Genomic DNA, 19,527 nt, shown 5'->3' on the forward strand with positions numbered 1-19,527 from the left:
CTAGGGGCAATTTTTTTACAATGGCCAATTAACCTATCAAACCGCAAGTCTTTGGCTGTGGGAGCAAACCAGAGCAGCCGGAGGAAACCCACACGGTCACAGGGAGAACTTGCAAACTCCACACAAACAGTACCCAGAACTGAACCCGGGTCGCTGGAGCTGTGAGGCTGCGGTGCTAGCCACTGCGCCACTGAGGTCGGGGATATTTGTTACTTGTTGTTATCCTGTTGTTTAATTGTCCACCACCATTCACGACTGGATGTGGCAGGACTGCAAAGATTAGATCTGCTCTGTTGGTTGTGGGATCGCTTAGCCCTGTCTATCACACGATGCTTCTGCAGTTTGGCATGCAAATAGTCCTTTGTTGTAGCTTCGAGTATTACTACAACAACTTATACATATATGACATATATACACATATATATTTTTGTACAGCCGGGGAAGCAGTTATATTTCGATATCGAGGTTAACAATCCATTCAACAGCTTCAGCTGATGCAGTATGAATGGTTGTGATGCCACCAGGAATGGATCTCTCAGGGTAAGAGTTCACGATGTGGGCGATGGTCTGACTTGGACGGCCACAGTTACAATTTGAGCTGTTTCTCATGTTCGACTTGTGCAGACGTGGCCGCATCTTCCCTGACCCGTCCTCAAGCGGTTGAGGGTTGGCCAGATTTTCCGCGGGAGGTTGAAACCCGGGTCCGCACCGCTTGGGTCAGTTGCCAGGCTGCAGTTGGTGATGTTAGCAGCCAACAAGGAGGTGCGCCATTGAGAGGTGGGGCTGTCATAGAATCATAGAAAAGTTACGGCACAGAAGGAGGCCATTCAGCCCATCGTGTCTTCGCCGGCTGAAAAAAGTAGCCGCCCAATCTAAGCCCACCTTCCAGCACCTGGTCTATAGCCTTGCAGGTTACAGCACATCAGGTGCTGTTCCAGGTACCTTTTAAATGAGTTGAGGGTTTCTGCCTCCACTACCGATCCTGGTAGTGAATTTCAGGCACCCACAAAAAAGGTTTTCCTCATGTCCCCTCTATTACTTCTACCAATCTCCTTAAAGCTGTGCCCCCTGAAGGGCTGAATGGCCTAATCCTGCTCCTATTTTCTATGTTTCTATGCAATTAGCCTCTCCGCGAGGGGAAACAGGTCCTTCCAGTCTACTCTATCCAGGCTCTTCATTATTTTGTACACCTCAATTAAGTCGCCCCTCAGCCTTCTCTGTTCCAAGGAAAACAACCCTAGCCAATCCAATCTTGCCTCATAACTGTTTGTAGGGTGTGGAGTGTGTTCCAGTCGGGGCTACGAGATTTCAGGTGAGTAACTGGGATTTATTTTGAGGTCCTGTATCAATGGGAGTGCTTCATTAGCTGTCATCCAGTGGTGTTCTTTGAGGAGAATGTTTTCCCTGTGGACATCAGGCGGTTCAATGTGTACCAGTAAAATGTCCCAACTAGTCTCTCCGTACAACTGAAGTCCCTCACCCCAGTACCATTCTAGTAAACCTTTTCTGCACCCTCTCCAAGCCTTGGCATTCTTCCTAAAGTTTGGTGCCCAGAATTGGACGCAATACTCCAACTGAGGCTTAACCGATGATTTATAAATCATGATTTAGAAACATATTTGTTCTCATATATTAATTGAACAAGTAATCTCTGATGATGTTACCTGGAAAGCTTGACGCACACAGTGTACCTTGGCCAGAAAATCAATGTCCCCAACACATTCTAGCAGCTCGGTCCTTTTGGACAAAACATAAGATGAAAACAAATATTAAGAACATCATTTTTGTCAAAAATGTTTAATAACAGAACTGGACTGTATAACTTTTTTCCATTATTTGAGACAACTTGCTATCTACTGGACATTTATACCACAGATTAGTCAGAAAATGTTGGATAAAATACAACAAATCCATTAGCCTCTGTAAAGACAAAAGATAAGATAGTCTAACATGATTGTTAATGTTAATAGATTAAGTAAACAGGCAAAACTGTTGCAAATGGATTTTAATGTTGGGAAATGCAAGGTCATCCACTTTGGATCTAAAAAGGATAGAACAGTATCTGAGCTGGTGGCCGCAAGTGCGGAAATGAATGACAGTGCATCTTTATCCTCACTTCTCACTGATTTTCACTGTCTGGCTAGGCTGCAGTTCTTTGGTATCTGAAAGGAGAAAGGCACAAGGGTAGGGATGTGGTTGGTGGGTGTCGGGGGTGGGTGCAGCTTGTACGTCAAAAGAGGAGGAAGTGGGATGTGAGAAGGAGGTTTTGGTATGAGGATACAAGCATCTTCAGTTCATTCAGATCTGCCGCTGGCCACAGGCTCAGCAATAGCCATTGCAGTAATGGATAGCACCGTCCCCTCCATGGGGGTTAGGACATGCAGGAGCGCCTGTTCACCTAGTGATTCTCCCTGCTGCCTTGGGTTGTGTGCCACCTCGTCCTGCAAGAGAGTGGGAAATGTGTCAGTGAGTGTGGTGCAATCTGTTTGGATGATGTGGCTGTCATGGTTGAATAGCAGGTAGTATGTGCAAGCTGTGAGGTGGGGATGTGAGGGCCTGCAGCAGCGCTAAGTGTTTGAGAATGAGATGAAGCATGTGAATGTTAGGTATGAGTCCTGATTTCTAGAGATTGTTGGTAGGTGAGTGATGGGGGTGTGGTGATTTGAGTAGTGTCTGAGACTAGTGGTGCAGTTGGTGGGATAAGGCATTTGAAGATGCATTCACTGACCTTGACCACTCGGGTGAGGTCATTGAACTTCTTGCGGCACTGCACCCAGGTCCTTGGCTAGAGTCTTGGTACTTACCTCCACGGGTATTTGCTCCCACTGCCTTTGGAGGGTCTCTGGCCCCCTGCAGATATTTTTCACCTCCTCCACCATGGCCTCCAATGTAGCATCTGAAAACCTTAGAGCTCACACTCTCCCATGTTGTGCCCTTCTTCAAGTCAGGTTCACTTCACTGCTCCAACTACAATACATCTCCACTTTAAGAGGTGAGAGCTATCTTTATGTACTGCTAGGACATTATGATTTTGGACCCCCTTTTGATCATACAGCCAATGAGCAGCATGGTTAATGCTGGCTATTTGCAGCAATCATTCTGCTGAGCAGGCAACATGAAGTTGGCGTGCTGCCTGCATTTCAATCAATGGGCGTGGGTTAATCGCACAACACGACCCCTGCACCTGATTTCAGTGGGGGTGACGGGGGTGGGGGGGGGGAGTGGGATCCCATTTATCCCCCTTTATCTCTGCAGATTAACCAGTTAATCACAGCGATAGAGATTTGTTTACCTTAGTACCCGGCAAAAAACGTTCCCATCTTCTGCCAAATGCATTGCTTCTTCATAAAGTGGCAGGTGACACCAGGACCCCAGACCGTAAGCACCACCTCGATTGACTCTGTGCTCTGTAAGCTGTTGGGAGCATTCGGATAAAAAGGCAAATCATCAAACTCTTTTTGACACATCACAGAACAAACCAGAATTAGAAATTAAGAGCAATTAGTTAAGAGCCAGCCGTGGTTCAGTTGGAAACTTTGTCTCGGCCGGGTTAGAAAATTGTGGGTTCAGTCCCACTCCAGAGACTTTGAGCATAAAATCAAAGCTGTCACCTCAATGCCATGTTGAGGGAGTGCTGCACTGTCAGAGGTGCTGTCTTTCAGATGACACATTAAACCGAGGCCTCGACTGCCCTCTCAAGAGGTGTAAAAGATCCCATGGCAATATTTGAAAAAGAGCAATGGAGTTCTCCTTGGCATTTTAGCCAATATTGATCACTCAACAACCATCACTAATGCAGATGATCTGGTCATTATCACATTGCAGTGTGCGGATTAGCTCTAGCGTTGCCTACATTACAACAACAACTTCATTTTATAAAGTACTTAGTTGGCTGTAAAGCACTTTGGGATGTCCTGAGATTGTGAATGACGCTATATAAATGCAAGTCTTTCTTTCAATCAAATGCAGTGCCATTCAGTGACAAAATGAAACAAATATCTCAAGAAATGCATGAAACATTCAGATGTCTTAGTCTAGAATTTTCCTTTGCTAACCTCCTGTAGATGGATCTGCAGCTTCCACATACTCCACGAACTTGTGCCTGGTCTGTACTAAACCTTGGGGTCATGGGCAATAGCATATTTTGGGCACTGCTATGGCACCCCTTTAGCTAAAGCCTGGCTCGGGTATAAAATTAAAACCTGACCCGCCCACAACCAACCCGAACCCGACCCGAGCCCTTTAATTTTTTTCACACCCGAACCGACCCTACCCGACACGAATCTCCTTCGTCCGTTCCGGCGGCAGGCTATTCCTGCAGCTGGAGTTGTGGGGGATCATGGGTAAGCCTGATCCCGTGACTTCCCGGAAGTGGCATCCAGCCCGACCCCAGCCGGGCCCGAATGCTGGACTCAGAATTTCGACCCAACCCGACCCGAACCTGACACACACAGTCAGGTCCGGGTTGGATAGCCAGGTTTACCAAAAGCAGGACTTGGGACAGGGGTGGGTGGTGAGTGAGGATTGCTCACCGCGCTGGCCAAAGCTCTTTCAAATATTTGGCCAACCTGTAAATTCAAATTTAAAAAAAAATTATTTCATGGGATGTGGGCATCGCTGGCAAGGCCAGCATTTGTTGCCCATCCCTTGAGAACTGAGTGGCTTGCTAGGCCATTTCGGTGGACACTTAAGAGTTAACCACATTGCTGTGGGTGTGGAGCCACATGTAGGCCAGACCAGGTAAGGATGGCAGATTTCCTTCCCTAAAAGACGTTGGTGAACCAGATGGGGTTTTACAACAATCAATGATAGTTTCCTGGCATCACTACTGATCTTTTTATTAATTGAATTTATTAATTAATTGAATTTAAATTCCACCAGCTGCCTTGGTGGGATTCAAACACATGTCCTCAGGGCAATAGCCTGGGCCTCTGGATTACTAGTTCAGTGACATTACCACTACACCACCATCTCCCCAAACTTGCTGCCTGCCCAATGATATGTGATCTCTCTCAAATAACTCGATTAATAATCAGAAAGACTGGACGCATAATCCAGAGGGCGTGAGTTCAGATCCCAGCCTGGCTGAGAATTCGAATTCCTTTTTAAAAATCTGTTATCAATAAAAGTAGAAGCTCTTGGATTGTTGTAAAAACCCAACTGTCCTTCAGGAGACAGTGGCATAGAAAATAGGAGCAGGAGTAGGCCATTCGGCCCTTCGAGCCTGCTCAGCCATTCATTATGATCATGGCTGATCATCCAACTCAGGAGCCTGCTCCAGCATTCCCCCATATCCTTTGATCCCTTTAGACCCAAGAGCTATATCTAACTCCTTCTTGAAAACATACAATGTTTTGGCCTCAACTGCTTTCTGTGGTAGCAAATTCCACAGGCTCACCACTCTCTGGGTGAAGAAATTTCTCCTCATCTCAGTCCTGAAAGGTTTACCCATATCCTTGGACTGTGACCCCTGGTTCTGGACTCCCCCACCATCGGGAACATCCTTCCTGCATCTACCCTGTCAAGTCCTGTTAGAATTTTATAGGTTTGTATGAGATCCCCCCTCACTCTTCTGAACTCCAGCGAATATAATCCTAACCGACTCAATCCCTCCTCATACGTCAGTCCCGCCATCCCAGGAATCAGTCTGGTAAAACTTCACTGCACTCCCTCTATAGCAAGAACATCCTTCCTCAGATAGTGAGACCAAAACGGCACACAATATTCCAGGTGTGGTCTCACCAAGGCCCTGTATAATTGCAGCAAGACATCCCTGCTTCTGTACTCGAACCCTCTTGCTTTGAAGGCAACTGAGCAACTGAGAAGGGGCAATAAATGCCAGCCACCCATGCATGTCTAACATGACAACGGGCCCCAATCATGTCAGGATAACAGGGTTGTGCCTGGTTCATGCGAGGGAAATGGAACTAGCGGCCATTCTGATGGATCACGTTGCCAATCCCATCTTGCTCTGTGGCAGAAGCTCCACGTTCAACTGAATTTTAAGATGGAAAAAGAAGAGATTCCAGATCCAAGTCCTGCCCCGATTTCCTCACCCACCTCAAAGTCCTGACCACCCTGCAGGACGATTTAGCAGCAAAATGACAGAGGACTTTCAGGACTCTATTGTCCTGATGTAAAAACCCAGCAAATTCACTGATGTCCTTTATACAGTGAATTCTGCCCCACCCCCTGACCTACACTGGCCCACGTGTGACTCCTGTACCACTCTATCTGCTTGACTCGTAAGTGGTCTATCAAGCCATTCAGCTGTACAAATTCAGAGTGGCCAGGTATGGTCAATAAATGCAGCCTTGTCAGGGGTCATCCAGATCCAGGGAGCAATTAAAAATTAAAAAAAACTCTCTGGGATCCAGTCAGAATCTTGGGATTCCAGTTTTGGCATTCATTCTGGCATGCAAATGTAAGATTTATATATATTTATATATAGAACCCCGTCAGACAAGCTACTTAAAGAATTAAAACATACTTCCTTACCTGATATTTGTCGCCAAAACTAGCTACACAACTCTTGGTACAATATACTGATTTTTTTTTTAATGCTCCTATATGTATTAAAATGTACATTCTGCTAGCTTGTCTTATTTGTAGGTAATTGGTAAATTTGATAGAATGATACAGCACAGAAAAAGGCCTTTCAGCCCAGCTGTTTGAAAGAGCTATCCAATTCGTCGCATGCCCCTGCTCCTTCCCCATAGTCCTGCAACTTTTCCCCTTCAAATATTTTTCTAATTCCCTTTTGAAGGTTCCTATTGAAACTGCTCCACTACCCTTTCAGGCAGTGCATTCCAGATCATAACAGTGGAAACTTATTTATTAAATAGGATGGAATTAGCCTGCATCATCAAGTTGGATTTTCTAGGAATTTTTGAAATGATTTATTTCTCTGCAATAACAACAGGAACAGCTTGAAAGTTCTGTCAGAGTCACTGACTAATCGGAAGTAACAGCCAGCTCGTTGATTTAAACTCCAATTTACGATTACGTAACTTTCTTTTCTCAGCTTTCAAACGGTTTTACACAGCCTGAATCTTACTGCGAATAGCACTTCCGACCGCAAGTAATTTGTTTTTTTATTAAGTATAAAATGAGGGAGGTTTGAATAGTGCCAGCTGTCAGAAACAGGCAATTCTCTCCGAAGTGCTGTTTGTGTTTTTTTAAAGTTAAAGCAATGTTCTCTCTCCCTGCTAACAGTCAACACCAGGGCCAACAGACGACAGACTTAACGTGTGACGGTTGGAATGCGCAGGGTTGCATGTCTGACCTCTTGCCTTGCTTATCACCGAGACAGAGATTCTCTGTCTTAACTGTGGTGTGAGATTTTAATCACTCGACCATTGGTGGCCGTGCCTCTAGCTCCCTAGGCCCTAAGCTCTGGAATTTTCTCCCAAAGCCTCTATGATTCCCAGCCTCTCCTCGTTTGCCGTTTCTTAAAACCTAACTCTTTAACTAAGCTTTTGGTTATCTGCCCTAAAGCTCTTTACATGGCTCCGTGCCAAACTTTGTTTGACAATGCTCCTGTGAAGTGCCTTGGAATGTTTTCTCTGTTTCACTCTTGGATCTATTAGTGAATACCTATAGTTATGGCCTTTAGTTCCAGTCTCGCATGCAAGTTGAAAAATCTTCTCAATATCTACCCTATCGAATCCTCTAATAATTTTACACATCTCTATTAGGTCACCCCTCAATCTTATAGTAGGGAAGGAGGACATTCAGCCCACCATGCCTGTGCCAACTCCTTGAAAATCCCACTTGCCCTGCTCTTTTCTGACAGCCCTGCAGCTTTTATGGCCTTCAACAGTTTCTGAGGTATGAGTAACAAAACCTTCCGAGAGGGTGATTAAGGGGACTCTTGGCCATGTAAACTGGATTGAAGGTTCCTAGAATATGACTCACCTGTTCAATTATCAAGTAAATAGAACTCTGGAACAGTACATTACGGTCCCATAGATTTACTCAAGGGAAAAGGAAAGGACTTGCATTGATGTAGCACCTTTCATGGTCTCAGGATGTCCAAAAGCACATCACAACCAATTAAATCCTTTGAAAGTGTAATCATGGTTGTCACATTGGAGCCTATTTGCACACACAGCAAGGCCCCAAAAACAGCATTGACCAAATCATCTGTTTTCGTGATGTTGGCTGGGGGGTAAATATTGGCCAGGACACCAGGGAGAACTCCCCTTCAATATAGTGCCACAGGATGTTTTATATCCTCCTGAAAGAGCAGACGGGGCCTCAGTTTAATATCTCATCCAATAGACAGCACCTCTGACAGTGTGGCATTCCCTCAGTATTGCACTGGAACATCAGCCTAGATTTTTCTTACAAGTCTCTGGAGGGGAATTCGAACCAATGATCTTCTGACTCAGAGGCAAGAGTGCTACCCATGGAGTCACAGCTGACTAGTAGGAGTTACCAGGCTGGCACAGTGATCCACTTTGTGTTGCTGCCCTATCTCATTATGTTGTGCATCTTATAGTTTGAGAGATGAGTGTCCTAACTACGTGTAGGAGCTGATATTCACCAGTCTGAGACTGACAGCGACAGCTCGGGTTCCACCTTGGCTGAACCCTCCTTTGCTGGAACTCAACCATTCAGCGGATCAGACAGGGCTTCGGACGCCCAGTTTGCCTGATATAAAGACTGAGCAGTGTCAAACCCAAGCAGTATGAGGCTGCCTCCAGGAAGTCTCTGCTTTGGTCCAGAATTGGCTCAGGTCCTGACTCCAGAGTTACTTTGTAAGTTCAGCATTAGTGTGAAGAAGAGATCTTTCCACACTAATTCTGTGTGCATGCAGCCTGAAAGAACGGCAAGTTAGAGTTAGAAATTCCTCATAGACTAAGCAGACCGCATAAGATTCAGTTCTATTGAAGTTGTTGGAATTGGCCATCAGGCATGGTGTACAAGGGGTGGCAGATGCGACATTGCCCATATTACACTACCCCCACCCCAAGGCACATTTCTACCTCTTGGGCTGGAATTTTTCGTGGCAGCGGAGGCCCCTCCCACCGGCAGCAATTTTGCAAGGCCCAGGCCCTTACCCGACCTCGGGCGGGACTTCTGCCCCTCTGAGGCAGGCAGTCCCACTTCCAAGAGCTGACGGCCAATCAGCGGGCCTGATGCTCTTAAGTCCCAGCAGCGCCACTAGGAATGGTGGCCACTGCTGGAAATGCACCCAGCCAGACGAGTGCCATGGGCGTCGACCTCCATAAAAGTGAGTGGGGTTTTGGACATTTGGCTGGGCCCCGACGAGGAGGGTGGGGATCGTTCAGGAGGGCAGGGTGGGTACTCCATTGGAGGTGGCTAGTGCTGCTTGGGGGCATGGGGGGGGGGTGCTCCTCTGTGCGGCACTGGGTGTCTGATTAGAAGGGCCTCCCCCCAACTCTCCCGGGCCGGCAAGGAGGAGGCCAGGTATTACTGGGCGGCCTCCTCAGGTGCTGAAGCTCCTGGCCGCCACAGGTAAAATACCAGCAGCGGTGAGAGGAGGCCCGCAAGTGGCAATTAATTGGCCATTTAAGGGCCTCAACTGGCCTGGGGTGGGTGGGCCATTTTCAACCTCCCCGCTACTGGTAAATGGCAGTGGGGGGGTGGGTACGTGAGTGGAGCGGTACACCAACCCCCACCCCCCCACCACCTCCCACTCAATTTTACGCACGCCCCCTGCCTCCAGCCGCTCCTGAGAGGAGGACATAAAATTCCAGCCTTCGTGTTTTAAAAACCTCCCAGATTTGGGTTCAAGCACTATAACAAGCCAAATTGCATTTTTAAACAGTGAGATTGGTTGTTAGGTTCATATAAACACGAACATTATTCTATCATGCAAGCTAGAAATGAAACCCACTCAGTCGCCATGTTCAGGAATTAGATAGTTTGTCTGATAATCTGGCCAACCATCACCTCAATAATTCTTCGAAACTATTCCTAAAGCAGTGGAGAAAGGTTAAATACCAAAGTTAGCTGGGCAAAGGATGTTGTGACTCTGTATTTATGTCCAATCGCTGGTTAATTATTCTGGTTAAAGGAAAACATGCTGCAACCCAAAGGGAGGAGGTAGTTGTAGGTATGTTTATCTCTATTACTTGACCTCCTGGCTGCTCTCCCGGCCTCCAACCAGTTCCTGTTCAACCCCACTCCCCCATTACTTCTCCATTCCCAAGGGATGGGTTTACATTGGAAGGGTAGCTGTGGGATTCTGATAATCCAGGCCAAGAATGTTTGTCTCTATGCTTCTTATAGAGACACTGTGGTCCTCGGTGCTCAGTCGGGAACAGTACAGGAGGATCAGCCCTATTGGCTCCTACTGGAGTTCAGTTCCATGGGGTTCAGACATCTCACTCAAGGCTAGTAATACCTGAGGCTAACTAAAGAACATTTGTGATCTCTTCCAAACAAAGCCATTCCCAAACCTACTATCATAAGGTCAGAAGTGGAGATGTTCGCTGATGATTGCACAATGTTCAGCACCATTCGTGACTCCTCAGATACTGAAGCAGTCCGTGTAGAAATGCAGCAAGACCTGGACAATATCCAGGCTTGGGCTGATAAGTGGCAAGTAACATTCGCGCCACACAAGTGCCAGGCAATGACCATCTCCAACAAGAGAGAATCTAACCATCTCCCCTTGACATTCAATGGCATTTCCATCGCTGAATCCCCCACTATCAACATCCTAGGGGTTACCATTGACCAGAAACTGAACTGGAGTAGCCATATAAATACCGTGGCTACAAGAGCAGATCAGAGGCTAGGAATCCTAGGCGAGGAACTCACCTCCTGACTCCCCAAAGCCTGTCCACCATCTACAAGGCACAAGTCAGGAGTGTGATGGAATACTCTCCACTTGCCTGGATGGGTGCAGCTCCAACAACACTCAAAAAGCTCGACACCATCCAGGATAAAGCAGCCCGCTTGATTGGCACCCCATCTACAAACATTCACTCCCTCCACCACCGACGCACAGTGGCAGCAGTGTGTACCATCTACAAGATGCACTACAGCAATGCACCAAGGCTCCTTAGACAGCACCTTCCAAACCTGCGACCTCTACCAACTAGAAGGACAAGGGCAGCAAATGCATGGGAACACCACCACCTGCAAGTTCCCCTCCACGTCACACACCATCCTGACTAGGAACTATATCGCCGTTCCTTCACTGTCATTGGGTCAAAATCCTGGAACTCCCTTCCTAACAGCACTGTGGGTATACCTACCCCAAATGGACTGCAAAGGTTCAAGAAGGCAGCTCACCACCACCTTCTCAAGGGCAATTAGGGATGGGCAATAAATGCTGGCCTGGCCAGCGACACCCACATCCCATGAATGAATAAAAAAAGACATTCACACTTAGCACCAGGAATCACCAGATAACAATCAGCAGCAGAAATCCTTCATTGACTACTCACTGTTTAGCTTGAGGGTACTAAGGCCAAACAGCCACCACCTCAGCTTTGACCAGAGAGAGAACTGGAGTCTTACTGATCTCTATGGCTCTACAATGCACTGCCTTTACCAACTGAGCCATTAGGGAAGCATCCAATTAACTCGTACTTCAGAGATTTGAGCACAATAATCAAGGCTGACACTCCCAGTGCAGTACTGAGGGAATGCCGCACTGCAGGAGGTGCTGTCCTTTGGATGAGACCTCAAACCAAGGCACTGTCCACTCTCTCAGGTGGACGTAAAAGATCCTATGGTACTACTTTGAAGAAGAGTGGGGGAGTTACCCCTGGTGTGCTGGGCAATATTTATCACTCAACCAACATCAACCAAAACAAGGGCAGTGCTATTGTTGTCTGGCATACCGACCTCTGCCTCGCAGAGGCTGAATGCCAACTCTCAGACACTTCTTCCTACCTCCCGCTGGACCATGACCCCATTACTGAACATCAAGCCACTGTCTCCAGGACTGTCACTGACCTCATCTCCTCCAGAGATCTTCCATGTACAGCTTCCAACCTCACAATCCCGCATCCCTGAACAGCCCGCTTCTACCTCCTTCCCAAAATCCACAAACAGGACTGCCCTGGTAGACCCATTGTTTCAGCCTGTTCCTGCCCCATTGAACTTATTTCATCCTATCTTGACTCTATTTTTTCTCTTCCCATCTACATCCTACGTCATATCGATAATTTCCAGTTCCCTGGCCCCAACCGCCTCCTTTTCACTATGGACGTCCAATCTCTCTACACCTCTATCCCCACCAGGACGGTCTGAGGGCTCTCCGCTTCTTCCTTGAACAGAGGCCTTACCTGTCCCTATCCACCACCACCCTCCTCCGCCTGGCTGAACTTGTTCTCACATTGAACAACTTCTCCTTCAACTCCACTCACTTCCTCCAAATAAAAGGTGTTTCTATGGATAACCACATGGCTCCTAATTATGCCTGTCTTTTTGTGGAATATGTCGAACATTCCTTGTTCCAATCCTACTCAGGCCCCCTTCCCCAACTCTTTTTCCAGTACATTGATGACTGTATCGGTGCCGTTTCCTGCTCTCCCCCAGAACTGGAAAACTTCATCAACATTGCTTCCAATTTCCACCATTCTCTCACCTTTACATGGTCCATCTCCGACACTTCCCTTCCCTTCCTTGATTTCTTTGTCTCCATTTCTAGGGATAGGCTGCCATTAATATTCATTATAAGCCCACCGACTCCCACAGCTACCTCGACTGCACTTCTTCACACCCTGCCTCCTGTAAGGACTCCATTCCATTCTCCCAGTTTCTCTGTCCCCATCACATCTGTTATGTCTTTGCCACCTTCCACAACAGTGCTTGATATGTCTTCCTTTTTCCTCAACCGAGGATTCCCCCCCCACTGTGGTTGGCAGGGCCCTCGATTGTGTCCGACCCATTTCCCGCACTTCTGCCCTCACCTTTTCCCCTCCCTCCCAGAACCACGACAGGGTTCCCCTTGACCTTCCGAAGAAGGGGCACTGACCCGAAACGTTAACTCTGCTTCTCTTTCCACAGATGCTGCCAGACCTGCTGAGTGGTTCCAGCATTTCTTGTTTTTATTCCCCTTGACCTCACTTTCCAACCCACCAGCCTACACATCCAAAGGATCATCCCCTGCCTTTCCACCACCACCTCCAGCATGATGCCAGCACCAAACACATCTTCCCCTCCCCTCCGTCAGTATTCCGAAGGGACCATTCCCTCCACGACACCCTGGTCCACTCCTCCATTACGCCCGACACCTTGTCCCCTTCTCACAGCACCTTCCCATGCAATCGCAGGAGGTGTAATACCTGCCCTTTTACCTCCTCTCTCCTCATCATTATCCAAAGCTCCAAACACTCCTTCCGGGTGAAGCAGCGATTTACTTGTCCTTCTTTCAATTCAGTATACTGTATTCACTGCTCAAAATGTACATTGGGGAGACCAAGCGCAGATTGGGTGACTGCTTTGCGGAAGTCCGCAAGAATGACCATGAGCGTCTGTTTGCTTGCCATTTTAATTCACCACCTTGCTCTCATGCCCACATTTCAGTCCTCAGCCTTCTGCAGTGTTCCAGTGAAGCTCATCCCAAGCTCAAGAAACAGCACCTCATCTTTTGATTAGGCACTTTACAGCCTTCAGGACTCAACATTGAGTTCAACAATTTCAGACTTAAACTTGTTTTTCATGATTTTGCTTTTGTTATTCTGTCATTAACACTCTCTCTGGACAAATGCTTTGTCTTTTACTACAAACTATTACCACTCCCCTTTGCCTTTTATTCCATGACATCTTTGTCATTTAATCTCTCCCGCCCTTCACCCAATCATAGACCTTCCCTTTTGTTCTTCTTCTTCCCCCTCCCCCTTTCATTTTGTCAAAGCCTATTATATTCTAACCTTTGCCAGTTCTGATGAAAGGTCACAGACCTGAAACGTCAACTCTGTTTCTCTCTCCATAGATGCTGCCAGACCTGTTGAGAATTTCCAGCACTTTCTGTTTTTATTCAACAAAAACAGATTATCTGTTCACTATCACATTGTTGTTTGTGGGATCTTACTGTGCACAAATTGGCTGCTGTGTTTTCTACATTATAAGTGACTATGCTTCAAAAATTACTTCATTGGTTATAAAGCACTTTGGGACAATTTAAGGTTATAAGAGACAAGTGCAAGTTATTTCTGTCTTAAAGCTAAATAAAGCCATTAGTATGTCAGTGTTTTTAGTCAATCAAATGGTTGCTGATAGTTCCTGTTTTATTACATAATATCAACTTTATTTAATGTTCAAAACCAATGTCTTACTAAAGCAACAACAACCTGAATTTATATAGTGCCTTTAATGTAATGAAACATCCCAAGGCACTTCATAGAAGTATAATCAGACAAACTGACACTGAGCCAAGGAAGGAACAATTAGGACAGGTGGTGACAGTGGTTATGTTGCTGATTACTAGTAATCCAGAGGCCCAAGCAAATGTTCTGGAGACATGGGTTCAAATCCCACCATAGCATCTTGTGGAATTTAAATTTAATAAATTCAATTAATTAATAAAAATCTGCAATTGAAAGCTAGCCTCAGTAATGGTGCCATGAAACTATCATTGATTGTCATAAAAATCCATCTGGATCACTAATGTCCTTTAGGGAAGGAAATCTGCCATCCTTACCTGGTCTGGCCTACATGTGACTCCAGATTTACAGCTACGTGCTTGACTCTTAACTGCCCTCTGAAATGGCCTGGCAAGCCACTCAGTTGTCAAGGCCAATTAGGGATGGGCATGAAATGCTGGCTATGCCACCTACGCCCACACCATGAAAAATTTTTTAAAAAGGCACTTAGGGAGGGAATTCCAGAGCTTAGGTCCCATGCAACTCAGGGCACACCTGTTAATGTTGAGGAAAAGGAAGTGGGGGATGCACAAAAGGCCAGAATCGGAGAAATGCAGAGATCTCACAGGGTTGTAGGGCCGGAGGAGGTTAAAGAGATAGGGCGAGGTCGTGGAAGGATTTGTAAACAATGAGAATTTTAAAATCAAGGCATTCTGGAGCCAATGAAGGTTAGTCAGCACAGGAAGATGATCAGTCCCCTTCTATGGATCGGTCGCTAGAAACACTAGCATAGTGTCTAGTGCTCAAGTTAAATCAGTCAATTCATTTGTGGGATAAAGACACCCTAAGGAGTACTATTTCGACAAAAGATACTCTTCATACTCTTGTTTCATGTTTTCAAGTCCCACTCCAGAGACTTGAGTGGATAATCCAGGCTGACACTCCCCGTGCAGTACTGAGGGAGCGCTGCACTGTTGGAGGTGCCATCTTTTGGATGAGGTGTTAAATCAAGACTCCGTCAAGTCGGCATAAAAGATCTCAAAGCACTAATTCGAAGAACAGCAGGGGAGATCTCTCTGGTGTCCTGGCTCAATACATATCTCTCAACCAGCATCACTAAAGAGAGATTGCCTGTCATTAGCACACCGCGGTTTGTGGGAGCTTGCTGCGTGCAAATTGGCTGCCACATTTCCAACACTCCACTTAATTGGCTGTAAAGCATTTTGGGACATCCTGAGGTTATGAAAGGCACTATAGAAATGCAAGCTTTCATTTTTTTTTCTTATTAGAGGCTGCACTGGGACCCTCCCAAAATTAATTGCTCTACAGTAAGCAGAATTCCTTGAGTGGCAGTTTTGTTTCAGATATTGTTTCCTGTTTGCACAATACAGTAACTAGAAACAGGTAGGATGTCAAATTCGATTGAAAACTGACCCGTGTATTTTTTCCATTAGTACTAAAAGTAGACACATCTATCCAGATTTCAAAAGCATAACAAGACAGTGTGTGTTTAAAAACCTTGACTAATTTAAGTGAGGCCCACGGGCAATATGCACCCATTTTGATTTCCTTTTATACATTGAAGACCATGTCTAACTGAATGGAGAAACTTGGGTGATAGTGTGCATCAAGATCATTCTGCTTATTTCATTTAATGGTCCAATCTCAGGCGTCAATGAGACCTTTCAGAGTGTGATCCCTGGAACCTCAGGTATTGGCATGGGGAGATCCCAGGAAATCAGTGCGCTTGCTGCATTCTGTCTGTTCCCCCATTGGTTTTCTCCTGCCTTCCATATTTGTTAACTTACCAGCCCCTGGTACGTGGCCACGTATTAACAAAAAAAATATTTTCTGCAATGTCTTCTTTTAGATTTGCTTTTCACAATTAAGACTGGGGGGCGATCGCCAGTAGTGTCACCAGCTACTGGCAGCTCCTGGAGTGTGGCTGGTTTGAGGCTCCAGGGATCACACTTTGAAAGCCTGAGGCTCTCATTGGCGCCCAAGATTGGACCATTAAGTGTAAGTGAGTACACTGATCTTGATCCATTTTATCATTCCAAATGTCTCCTTTCAATTTGACACATTCTTTAACATATAAAGGGAAATCAAACTGGGCACATTTTCCCCATAGGCCTCACTTAAATTAGTCAAAATTTTTAAACAAACAGTGCTTCGTTATGCTTTCAAAATCTGGTTAGATGTGTCTACTTTTAGTACTAATGGAAAAAATACACGGGCCAGTTTTCAATCGAACTTGACATCCTACCACCTGTTTCTAGTTACTGTATTGTGCAAACAGGAAACAATATCTGAAACAAAACTGCCACTCAAGGAATTCTGCTGCTTACAGTAGAACAATTAATATTTGGTACGGTTCTTGCAAATCCCAGTGCAGCCTATGAATTGATATCTTCATTGAAATAGTACTCCATAGTGTATTTAGCCCATAAGTGGAATATGTCAATGTTTACAGAGGGTCCTGGATTGTGTCAGAATTTGCAGGGGGCCCCTGGATTGTGTCAATATTTAAAGTGGGTCCCCAGGAGTGTGTTAATATTTATAGAGGGGGAAGGGGTCCCCAGGAGTGTATCAGTATTTAAAAGGGGCTCCCCAAGTGGGTTTTAATATTCAAAGGGGGTCCCCAGGAGTGTGTCAATATTTATAAAGGTGTCCCAAGGTGTGTGTTAATACATGCAGAGGGTCCCCAGGAGCGGGTTAATATTTACAGGGAGTCCCCAGGTGTGGGTTGATACTTACAGGGGGTACCAGAGAGGCGGTAACTCCGGGCCTACACTGCAAATGGCATCAACTGACCTGCATCTTGCAAATGTCCTTCAACCCCTGAAAGTGGGTTGCCTTCTGACTTGCCCGTCTCACACAGGACGTGTGCTACCAGCAGACAGGTTCTCTGGACTCGACCATTCCAATGCTCCTCTGACTGGCTTCCCACCTGCCAAGCTCCCTAAACTGGAGCTCATCCAGGACTCTCTGTATCCTAACTCACACCAAGTCTCATTCAGTCATCACCCCTCTGCTTGCCGACCTACATCGGCACCCAGTCCGGCAACATCTCAATTTTTAAAATTCTCATGTTTTCTCACTCCCTCCATGGCCTCATCCCTCCCTAAATCTAACTTCCTCTAGCCCTATAACCCTTGGAGATCTCTACACTCCTCCAATTCTGACCTCTCAAGCATCCCCAATTTTAATAGCTCCACCAATTGTGGCCGTGCTTTCAGCTGCCGAGGCCCTAGGTTTTGGAATTCCCTCTCTGAACCCCTCTTCCTCTCTACTTATCTCTCCTTCTTTAAGACGTTCCTTAAAATCTATCCCTTTGACCAAGCTTTAGGTCACCTGTTCTATGATCTCCTAATGTGGCTCGGCATCAAATTATGTCTGGTAATGCTCCTGTGAAATTTTACTACATTAAAGTCACTATATAAATACAAGTTATTGTGGTCCAGCACTGCAAAGTTAGAAAAATGACCCCCACATTAACAGAACTGGGCAGTATTCAGCACAGTCCAACAAGACAGTCAAAATACTCGAGTGTGTGGAGGGATTTACAGCCTCTCTGATTATCGCTGCATTGCATTGCAAATATAAATTTAGCAAACTGCCAGTAGCCATCTGTTAGCAGATAGCAGGGATTCCTGGGCACTCTGTCCAGCTTCTTAAATAGACTCAGAATGCCTATTCTGCCTTTGTTATCTGATTCTTGTTTGTCCAAAATTAATTTTTAGGATGCAGTTTATTGCCTGTCCCTAGCTACCCATTTGAGAGGCTCGCCTGGCCACTTCTGAATGCCAATTGACAGTCAACCACCTTTTGTGTTTGGAATCACACGTAGTGTGGCCAGTAAGGACAGCAGTAATAAAAACAAGAAATGCTGGAACCACTCAGCAGGTCTGGCAGCATCTGTGGAAAGAGAAGCAGAGTTAACGTTTCGGGTCAGTGACCCTTCTTCGGAACAGGTGTTGGGTGTTAATTAATTAATTGTATTCAAATATATATATATATATATTTGAATACAATTAATTAATTAATATATAAAGAGGATATTGTTAGGAGTGCAGAAGTAAGCTCTGTGACAAGCAATAAACAATCTCCACCAAAGCATCCTAGTCTCAGTATCTTCTTCACAAACAGTTTTGGAAGCTTCTCTAACATACACTTCTCTCAGGTTCTGTCTCAGTGGACTCTGCGCATACCCAGCAGTTTGACTGGTATTGTTTGCCTGCTGCATGTTGCAAATTGCCAGGGTCGTATCCCACATGAAGCCGTGGGAAATCAGATGGCAACTTTAATGCAGTCAAGACTAAACTTCTAGACTTTCAGGAGGAGATATATAGAGTTTTTCAATTTTTCCCTTTGTGTGCACTTGTGCGTGTCTGAGTGCGCACGTGCCTAAGTCCGGCTGGCCTATGCTGGTGTTTATGCTCCACACGAACTTCCTCCCAACCTGCTTCAACTAACCCCATCCTTTCTCCTTCATGTACTTATCTAGCTTCCTCTTAAATGCAGCTTTCCTATTCACCTGAACTACTCCCTTTGGTAGCAAGTTCCACATTCTAACCACTCATAGGAACACTCTCTGGGTAAAGAGGTTTCTCCTGAATTCTCTATTGCATTTATTAGTGACTATATTATATTTATGGCCCCTAGTTCTGGTCTCGCCCACAAGTGGAAACATCTCTCTATATCTACCCTATCAACCTCTTCATCATTTTAAATACCTCCATCAGGTCACCCCTCAGTCTTCCCTTTTCTAGTGAAAAACACCCCAGCCTGTCCAATCTTTCCTGTGTCCTCTCAGTTCTGGTATCAAATTAATAAATCTTATTTCTCTTTGCACCTTCCCAAATGTCTCTCTATACTTTTGATAATATGGAGACTAGAACAGTGCACAGTTCTCCAAGTGTGGTCTAACCAAGGTTCTATGCAAGTTTAACTCCTCTAGAAATGAACCCAGTGTTTTATTTTCTATTTTTCTGTCCTTATCAATATCAAGTATCAACAATCATAGGATGGTTACAGCACAGGAGGCCATTTGGCCCATTGTGTCCATGCTAGCAAGAGCAACTCAACTAGTCCCAGTCCCCCGCTTTCTCCCAGCAGCTCGACAAATTTTTTCTATTCAGATAATTATCCAGTTTTCCTTTGAAGGCCTCAATTGAATCTGCCTCCACCACACTCCCAGCCAGTGCATTCCAGATCCTAACCACCCGCTGCG

At 45.7% G+C, this 19,527-nt stretch overlaps 1 protein-coding gene across 2 annotated transcripts in view; it reads right to left on the bottom strand.

Annotated features, from left to right (window-relative positions):
- The window catches only part of miga1 (mitoguardin 1), a 105,588-nt gene that overhangs the window by 26,229 nt on the left and 59,832 nt on the right, over positions 1 to 19,527 (bottom strand). For both annotated transcript variants that reach the window (XM_068036682.1, XM_068036680.1), the window contains exons 10-11: positions 3,293 to 3,414; positions 1,665 to 1,737 (exon numbers count right to left, since the gene is read on the bottom strand). In XM_068036682.1, coding sequence (XP_067892783.1) covers positions 1,665 to 1,737; positions 3,293 to 3,414 — 195 coding nt within the window. The remainder of the gene's footprint in view (positions 1 to 1,664; positions 1,738 to 3,292; positions 3,415 to 19,527) is intronic.

The sequence above is a fragment of the Heterodontus francisci genome, chromosome 8 (genome assembly GCF_036365525.1).
Source record: "Heterodontus francisci isolate sHetFra1 chromosome 8, sHetFra1.hap1, whole genome shotgun sequence".
Classification (NCBI taxonomy): domain Eukaryota; kingdom Metazoa; phylum Chordata; class Chondrichthyes; order Heterodontiformes; family Heterodontidae; genus Heterodontus; species Heterodontus francisci.